The sequence below is a fragment of the Solanum lycopersicum genome, chromosome 6, assembly GCF_036512215.1.
Source record: "Solanum lycopersicum chromosome 6, SLM_r2.1".
Taxonomy (NCBI): Eukaryota; Viridiplantae; Streptophyta; class Magnoliopsida; order Solanales; family Solanaceae; genus Solanum; species Solanum lycopersicum.
Window position 1 is genome coordinate 45947913 of NC_090805.1, and position 9106 is coordinate 45957018.

A 9106-nucleotide genomic window follows, 5' to 3' on the forward strand; every position below is an offset into this window, starting at 1 on the left:
CCCTTGTTCGCGGGAAATTTGGTTTGTTCTTGATGTTTAAAGCGTAATAATCGATAGAACAATTAGTAAACGGTCAATAACAACAATATTCACTCTTCATCGTTGAAATCGTCGGATTTGGTTTTGTTCAATTCTGCATTGGGATCCGTGCCAAAACAACTAATTTACTGTAATTTGTTCCACACTAGGTCTTAAATAAAACAAACAACACCCCATTATATCCATTCTTCACACAAACAATGATTTGATCTAACTGCAACATTGCTGCTTCTCTGATATCCAGTAAGGTTTCTTTTTTTCATTTAAATTTGGATCACACGAAATGTTTTAGTACATCAGACTACCTTGTGTTTCATGTCTTCCTACTAGTTTTTCAAGATCAATTTGTGTATTATTAATTTTCAAAACCTTGAGTTATATGCTTTTGTTTGATGTGATTATTGTTTTAAGAGGTAAGTAACACATTTATTTCCTTTTGAGTATAGTTGATTGAGAATCATTTTATATGCTTCATCAAAGTCGTTTGAATTCCAGGTTGATCATGGCAACAAAAGGAAATCCAGGGGATAACAGAAATAAAAGCTTTTTACCATCATTACTTGTCATAGCTGCACTTTGTTGTTTCTTCTATGTTCTTGGAGTGTGGAAAAGAAGTGGTTTTGGGAAGGGAGACAGCATAGCACTTGAAATAACAAAGAAGGCAGAGGACTGCGGTATCCTTCCTAATTTGGAGTATGAAACTCACCATGGGAATCAAAGCACCTCGTTCGATGATCCCAAGCAAGATGTCAAGGAGATTGAGCCATGTGGCGAGCAATACATTGATTATACACCATGTCATGATCAAATGCGAGCAATGACATTTCCTAGAGAAAATATGAACTATAGGGAGAGACATTGTCCTCCAGATGAAGAGAAGCTGCATTGTCTTGTTCCAGCTCCAAAAGGATATGTCACTCCTTTTTCATGGCCAAAGAGTCGTGACTATGTACCTTTTGCAAATGCACCACATAAGAGCTTAACAGTCGAGAAGGCAGTGCAAAATTGGGTTCAATATGAAGGAGATGTATTTAGATTTCCAGGTGGTGGAACACAGTTCCCCAATGGGGCAGATGCATATATTGATCAACTTGCTTCTGTTATACCGATGGAAAATGGTACTGTAAGAACTGCATTGGATACCGGATGTGGGGTGAGTCAAAGCTTTCTACAATATTCTCCATTGCTCTATCTGTCTAGTGTTTTACTCCTTTTGAATGAAAACCTTACTAGTAGTTGGAGTTCATGACGGTGAATGGTACTTTCTAAAATTTTGAATCAACTCCTTGGTTCTCCAAAGTGGTGTTTGACTGCGTACTAGTTTTAAATTTGAATGTTTGTGTATGATTTGTGATATCATAGGTTGCAAGTTGGGGTGCATACCTTTTCAAGAAGAATGTTCTAACCATGTCCTTCGCACCCAGAGACTCGCATGAAGCTCAAGTTCAATTTGCTTTGGAAAGAGGTGTTCCAGCAGTAATTGGTGTACTTGGAACCATAAAATTGCCATATCCATCTAGAGCTTTTGATATGGCGCATTGTTCACGTTGTTTGATTCCTTGGGGTGCAAATGGTAAGGATCTGTAGTTTTGGAGATTTTTGTCCACTTGCAACTGCTAACTCCTTCTCTTGCAATAGTTGTTGAAAGGCAGGATAACATAACTGGCTTACTGCTCCTTCCATCCTCTACTAATCCATATAAACATCATCACTAATCTTGACAGAAGTTGCCTCGTGCTCATGATATTCTCCTTACTAATCTATATAAAAATCTTCACTAATCTTGATCAAAGTTGCCTTGTGCTCATGATATTCTCCTTATTAATCAATACACATTTTTAATTCTCATTTTGGTAATGTACCAAGTCGAATGAGCAAATTCAATATGGAGTATCTGCACCGGTATAGAGTTAGAACACAAAATGCTGTTTCTGTTTGTTTGTTTGTTTCCTAACAAAATTCTACTTTCTCAACAGATGGATTGTACATGACGGAGGTAGACCGAGTGCTCAGACCAGGGGGCTACTGGGTACTTTCAGGTCCTCCCATCAACTGGCGGGTTAACTATCAAGCGTGGCAACGCCCTAAAGAAGAACTGGAGGAGGAACAGAGAAAGATTGAAGAAATGGCTGAACTTCTCTGCTGGGAAAAGAAACACGAGAAAGGTGAGACTGCCATATGGAGAAAAAGAGTAAACAATGAGTACTGCAGGGAACATGATTCTCGTGTAACTCTATGTGAATCCTCGAATGCAGCAAATGTCTGGTAAATTCTTGCACCTAATAATCGGTTATCTAATCAAGATTTCCGAATTTCAAATAGCCATAGTGTAGGAGATTGTCTTCTTTCTTCCTTCTTGTTCAGTCAATGCATATATGAAGTTTCAAGTACTTGCTTTGTAATTCTAGTTACTTCAATTCACAGAATATTTTGAGTTATGCAGCAATTTGATTACATACATTTATGTGAATGTTGTTTCTTGCTGCCATGTTCTGGTCTTATATTGACAAGCATGTTTAATACTACCTGGAGTTGCTCATTATGGTTTGAATGTTAAAAACAACAATGCCTCAGTCCCAAACAAGTTTCGGCTATGTGAATCCTCACTGATCTTGTTACTCCATTAAAACTCATCTTATGCCAATATTTATGCATGGTCTGAATGTTCCATGCCAAATAATAATTTGATGTTCCCGTTTCAGTAATTGTGAAGTATTAATTAGTGAATAATGTCGAAACCACAAAGATGTCCGGAGAAAAGATTGTTCTATGAACAACATAAAATTCTTTATAACATTGAATTGCATAACATTCATTCACCAACATTTTAAGGTATATATGGTCTCTTTGAGTAATGATATTTGTTCATTTGAATAAGTTGATTGCCTTCATTACTTTATACTAAACCAATATCCTGGGGCTTCAGGTATAAGAAGATGGAGGCATGCATAACTCCTTATCCTGAGACAACTAATTCAGATGAAGTTGCGGGTGGGGGACTTCAGCCGTTTCCTGATAGACTTAATACTGTTCCTCCGAGAATAGCAAGTGGATCTGTTCCTGGATTTTCTGTTGAGGCATTCAAGGAGGACAACAAGTTATGGAAAAAACACGTGAATTCTTATAAGAGAGTTAATAAGATCCTCGACAATGGGAGGTATAGAAATATAATGGATATGAATGCCGGCCTTGGAAGTTTTGCTGCAGCACTTGAATCACCCAAGTTATGGGTCATGAATGTTGTGCCAACTATAGCTGAGAAAGACACTCTTGGAGTTGTATATGAACGAGGCTTAATCGGCATATACCATGACTGGTAAACTTTCGGAAACTATCTTTTTCATTGGACTCTTGCATCACTCCTACCTTTTCTTTTCTTCTCTTATTGATGATGGACTGTAGAAAATGTATGTGAAAGTTTGATAATTCATTCAGGCTGATAGCTGAATTGCATATGAAAGATCTTCCAAAGCTTAAATTATTTAGTTCGATCAGTAACTTCCAATGCAAAACTAGTTCGGGTTGGATGTATCAATCCTGTACTACTTCGCTCTTTCATTCCAACACTGATAAATAATTTGGCCTTCATAGCGAATTCCAGGTCCTCTAAAGCTGGATTTCAAGTAATATCAAATCATTTCTCCTACATTCAATTACATTGCCTCCAGTCAATTGCCACGCCATATAATGTTGGTAACCTAAGTTTTGAATTTTAATATAGAGATTTTATATCACATCTTGAATTTTTTGATTGCTTAAATTGCAACTTGATGCACTGACCCTTCTCTTCCCTCGTATGATTTGAATTTACTATCTTTCTGATGATGAAGTTTCTTATTTCATCTTCTTTCAAACTTTCATTCAGGTGTGAAGCCTTCTCTACGTATCCTCGGACATATGATCTTATTCATGCAAATAGAGTTTTCAGCTTATACAAAGACAAGTAAGTTCTATATACTAATTCATGCATATGAAATATCTATATTGAAGGGAGATGATTGCCATATATTTTTGTTCCCTCTTTGAATCTATATCAATATCCACTCGGTATTTGTCACTGCTATTAGTTTCAGCGATGATAACAATAAGGAACGCCTAATTAATATGTGTTTCAAGTTGGACCTTATCAAAGTTGTTAATTGTACCATATGTAAAACTGCAGATGTAGTGTTGAAGACATTCTGCTTGAGATGGATAGGATTCTTCGACCAGAAGGTGCAGTCATATTGCGAGACCATGTAGATGTCCTCACCCAGGTGAAAAGAATCGCAACCGGTATGAGGTGGAACATAAAAATGGTGGATCATGAGGATGGTCCTCTGATCCCTGAAAAGGTGCTATTTGCTGTCAGAAAATATTGGGTTGTAGGTGATAACAACTCAACTGTTTGAGATTGAATAGCATCGTCTAGGAAGCATTTTGGCAGATAATTTTTAAGGCAGTCAATACTGAATTTGTTCACTGGCGCAAGAGATATTATTCTTTCACAACTGGAGCTCAGAACTGATGAACGTAGCAGAGAACTCTGATAATTCTCATGGTAACCATTTTTCATTTTCCATTTTTGGCGGTTGCAGAGCAGAAGTATGAGTAGGTTATCATGGCTAGTTTATTTTCGAATAGCGCTTTCTTCCTATCATTGTTTATTATCGTTTATCATTATAGCAATTAATTCTTTAGTTCATTCACAGTTGTACCATATCTTTGCCAGCATGTTTTCTGTAATTCCAGCAGAGTAAATTGAGTTCCCATGGTAAAAGATCTAATCTCTTTTGATGTTATCAACTAATTTAAACTTTTTGTGCATTCATCTTTCATTTATTGATGACAAGACTAGAAATGGACCAAATGTAATTTTAGACTATGTTGCTCGGAATTTCCAAAATGTTGTTGCACTGGTGTCAGATCCTCCAACAATACACTACTTTTGGAGTATCTATCCTACATGCACCCGTCAACATTTATGATGAGTCCTGAACAACATAGATTTTTAGAGATAACAGAACAAAAATTCACATGAGATTTATTCAATCAAATCCTTACAGTGGCTGGCCTGAGGGAGAGCCTTGATGCAATGGTAAAGTGTACCATCGTGTGATCAATAAAACTTATTGAGGGTTCATAATCGATGCTGCTAGATTGGTAAAGGAATACAGATGCAAGCAATATTTTCTTCCATTTTTTGTTGCTGTACTTTGTAAGCTAACTTGACATATGATTAACATAACAGCCAAAAGATAACACTCAACTTGTATTCTTGATACAACCAAAGAGCAGCCAAATGATTGAATAACCAAATTCATGGAAGTAGTTGTTAGTGCAAAGAAATGGAATATCAATGCATCAGAATTGATTATGATGTGAATGCTGGTGTCCTACTTTTGGGGCTCACTTGAATGAGTGGTGTAACTTTATTTTTGTTTTTCTGAGTTTTCTTTTGGAGCCATCCGCCAATTCCTAGACCCCGTTAGCATTTATTACATAATTAACATGGATTTATATCCATATTTTCTTATTGATATGGAAGATCTTATCATTGATCAAAAAACATCATAGTTACTGTAAATTCACTATTACATGTCATGTGAGAATTGGAAAGAAGTGACAAGACTGTCAAATATTATGCCTCTCTAATCATGTAGGATCCACCATCTTAAAGTTATACAAGTTACAACCCCATAGGTTCCAAGAAAGAGCCAATTATAAAGGGCTGCTTGTAAAGAAACCAACTGAAAAATTAAAGCTTCTCTCATCTATAGTTTTCACAAGTCTATAAACTCCTTCCTATTTTATAGGTTATGAGCTTTCTAATTATCTTTCGTCTCTTGTTTGTTGGTAAACTGTTTTTTTCTGAGTTTCGTTCTGTCCCTTCCTGTCTCAAAGGTTATCATATAACTCTTTTACACTAGTAAAGATATTAACCCATAAAGCTCCTCCCAGAAATCGTTGCTTCTGGATCAAACTCTCTTCAAAATTTTCATCAAACAACAGAAACCTGAAGCATTTCGTCTCCATGGAAGCCAATAATAATGTAACCAGCCTTCGCGTAGCATCATTTTCTTGTTACCTTAGCAACCCTGACGATCAGAGTTTTTTACATAAACTAGGAGGCTCTTATGAAGAGCCTTATTCTGCTGTTGTTTTACCACCTGAGAACCCCTTTTCTGTAAGAGCTACTAAGGCACCTACTAGTAAACCATCCTCGAATAACCCTCGAGACAGCCTTGCCAATCTTCGCGTTGAGTCTTTCTCTTCTTATCTCAAGACTGATGAAGACAACTTTGCATTTAAGACCTCAGGTGCTTCTCCTGTTCAAGATCCTACTATTGCATTTGTTTTTTCTCAGCAAACTTTGGTTAGCACTCAGAAACACCAAGAAAGAACCAAGTTGAAAGATGGGGAACTAAGCATATTTGGAGCTGACAAGTATTTCAACAAGAAACTGGAATATGGAGCTGCCGCTACATCTGTGGTGAAGTATGGCGGGCAGATGAACAACGGGATGGTGGATCTTCCCCACCCGAAACCAAGTTCCCAGACAGGAACTCCAAGCATCCATTCAGAAGCAAGCAGTTTTAACAGTCAAAGTGCACTGTTACAAAATCTTCCAAGAAACAGATATCAAACAAACCAGAAGAAGTCGACAGGAAGGAGATTTTTTGCCACTTTTGGTTGCCCTGGACCTTGTTCAGGAAAAAAAGCAGTCCGTGTGGATCAAAGCTCGGAACCTGGACTTCCCCAGCCAGGATCAAAACATTCAACAGGTCATTTTGCATTAAGTTCTGGCACGGCTTCTGTGGACGAGAAATTGAGAGTAGTCAAAAAACATTTGGATGATCAAGATCAAACCATCGAAGAGCAAAGAAAATCAATAGAAGTGTTTGGCTCCGGAAAAATGAGACAAGGAGACATAGCAGTAAATTTAGAAAGGAAACTCTCCATGTTAACTTGGGACGCCATTCCTAAAGCCCAAAACCTCCCTCGTGCAACCATAGGAAGCAGTACAGTTTGCGATGACATTGCTAGTGATGCTAGCTCTGATCTATTCGAAATTGAGAATATATCTAGCAGTGGATATGGACTCATGCATTCACAAACTAGCGATTATGTTCCTGGCTGCATGTCTCCAACAACTCAGTATGCACCAAGTGAGGCCAGTATTGAGTGGAGTGTTATCACAGACAGTGCTGCTGGTTACTCATCAGTCATCTCAGATTATGATTCAAAGAGAATTAGCATTAGTGGCAATGCAATTCCAAGAAATGCAGCATGTACAAACACCAAAAACAATAAGAATGCAGTCAGCAAAGAAGATCAAAAAGCCCGTCAAGGCGGGCTTTTAGGTTGCAAGAGTCACAAAGCAGTAAGTGTGGTTGAAACTGTATACAAGACTGGTGAGAACACAAAACATCATCAGCGCGGTTGATCGAGATGATTAGCCCCTAATCCAGTATCTTCATGTTAAATAAGAGTGTTGAAATAAATGGTTCAGTTGAAATTTTAGGAGTTTGTACTTTGTAATATCTTAGTAATGAAATTTGTATTTTACTTATCTCTCTACAGAATAATATTAGTTTTATTATTTTAGCTAATTTGTCTTCCACTTAACTGCTATGCACCTACTACTAATTATCTTGTTATCAAACAAAGCTTTATATCATGACTTATCTTTTCTTGCCAAGAAAAGACACAGCAGCCTAAATACAAGAAAGTATAAAGAAATATTTCAGTGAGAGGCAACAAAGGCCCAGTTTAGAGTATATTTTTTTTAAAAAAATTGTCACCTGAGGCCACCCTTGTCTAAAGAAAAAAGGTATCTTAGTTGTTTATATTTCCTTTTTTATGTGTGTTCACCTGATACTATAGTTGGTACATCCAATTTGATCATCTAATGCAACTAAAGCTACTTTTTTTCTAGACAGGTTTGCCTTACTTATGACGAGCAGTGGCGGAGCCACCTTTGTCCAAGGGGGTGCCAAACGAGCTAGTGTCAATTGACAAATTATCGGGTGTAGATATGTACTAATTTGTTATTATACATATTTACTAATGAAAAACCTGACTCCACCACTATGTACGAATAAGTAAATTCAAATCCAATAGTTGTCATGCGCCAATGTGAAGAGACTTTTTCCCTAATCTTACTTCAAACTGAGTCACACCTCTGGATGTACTATACATTACGTGAAAGGTAGTAACTATTTAGTGAAATAGTCAAAGTGCATCCAAGTTGATTCAATCACCACCGTTGTTAAAGTCCATCTAAATACATAAATTTGTCCCTGAATTTTGTGTTTTCAAAAAAGATACAATCGCATTATGTTTCTAGCTAAATATTGGTTCTAGTAGTTGAATAAAAAGGAGTGTCATAAACAATAACCATATTAGACAAAACAAGTACAAAAGTTAAGCGTTGACACGTACCATTCTGGGACATTAATTTAAAAAAGTTTAGAGTTTCAATTGTCCTATTTATAAAACACAATTCCTTAGTTCTCGACAGGAATCACGTGTTCAATCAGTCGAGGAATCCAAAAAAACTGTTGAAGAAGGTGAGCTTTGATATTTTATTAGTATATATATGGATTATTGTAGAATATGAGTTTTTAATAATTTGGAGGACTAAAAGGGAATGACAAAACCACATGCAGCCTAAATGTGTTGGGTACCAACATTTAATTTTGTACCCATTCAATAAGTAAGATGGGGTTCTCTTCTCTCACTTTCACTCCTTTAGGCTAAAAAATCTGGTTAGGAATAAACCAAACAAGGAGATACTTGTGTTTGAGTAACTTAAGTTCGCGTGATACACACATTTGAACTCGATAATGGCGTAGCCTAGAGAAACAGTGAGGACTCTGAGTCCCTAAGGGGTTGTATGTGATGCTCACGAGGGCGTGCAAGTCACACTTAAAAAGGACTAATTAATAGGCTTCTAAGTTGACAAGTTTATGAAAAAAAGGGTGTATACGATCCATTAATTTGGTGAATCAGTGAGAGCTTTATAAGACATAGAAAAAATTCATGCACGATCTAATTTGACTCAGGCTAGAAAAAAGAAACTGTT

General features: G+C 36.9%; 2 protein-coding genes across 2 annotated transcripts; both read left to right on the forward strand.

The window, feature by feature from the left end:
* The first annotated feature begins 81 nt into the window (after positions 1-81).
* On the forward strand, positions 82-4805 carry LOC101253294 (probable methyltransferase PMT2). The gene is made up of 7 exons (XM_004241530.5): positions 82-282; positions 535-1192; positions 1402-1612; positions 2016-2304; positions 2966-3355; positions 3905-3982; positions 4202-4805. The coding sequence occupies exons 2-7, from the start codon at positions 542-544 to the stop codon at positions 4428-4430; spliced, it is 1848 nt and encodes a 615-aa protein (XP_004241578.1). The 5' UTR covers positions 82-282; positions 535-541; the 3' UTR covers positions 4431-4805.
* A 718-nt stretch (positions 4806-5523) lies between these two features.
* LOC101252996 (protein PHYTOCHROME KINASE SUBSTRATE 3) lies at positions 5524-7626 on the forward strand. The gene has a single exon (XM_004241529.5). The coding sequence runs from the start codon at positions 6053-6055 to the stop codon at positions 7463-7465; it is 1413 nt and encodes a 470-aa protein (XP_004241577.1). The 5' UTR covers positions 5524-6052; the 3' UTR covers positions 7466-7626.
* The last annotated feature ends 1480 nt before the right edge of the window (positions 7627-9106 follow it).

Excerpts from the sequence above, each read along its gene's own strand:
- LOC101253294 (XM_004241530.5), top strand. The coding sequence starts at position 542 with ATGGCAACAAAAGGAAATCCAGGGGATAACAGAAATAAAAGCTTTTTA. Across the intron at positions 1,193-1,401 it reads CATTGGATACCGGATGTGGG|GTTGCAAGTTGGGGTGCATA; the intron begins GTGAGTCAAAGC and ends GTGATATCATAG. Across the intron at positions 2,305-2,965 it reads TCGAATGCAGCAAATGTCTG|GTATAAGAAGATGGAGGCAT; the intron begins GTAAATTCTTGC and ends CTGGGGCTTCAG.
- LOC101252996 (XM_004241529.5), top strand. The coding sequence starts at position 6,053 with ATGGAAGCCAATAATAATGTAACCAGCCTTCGCGTAGCATCATTTTCT.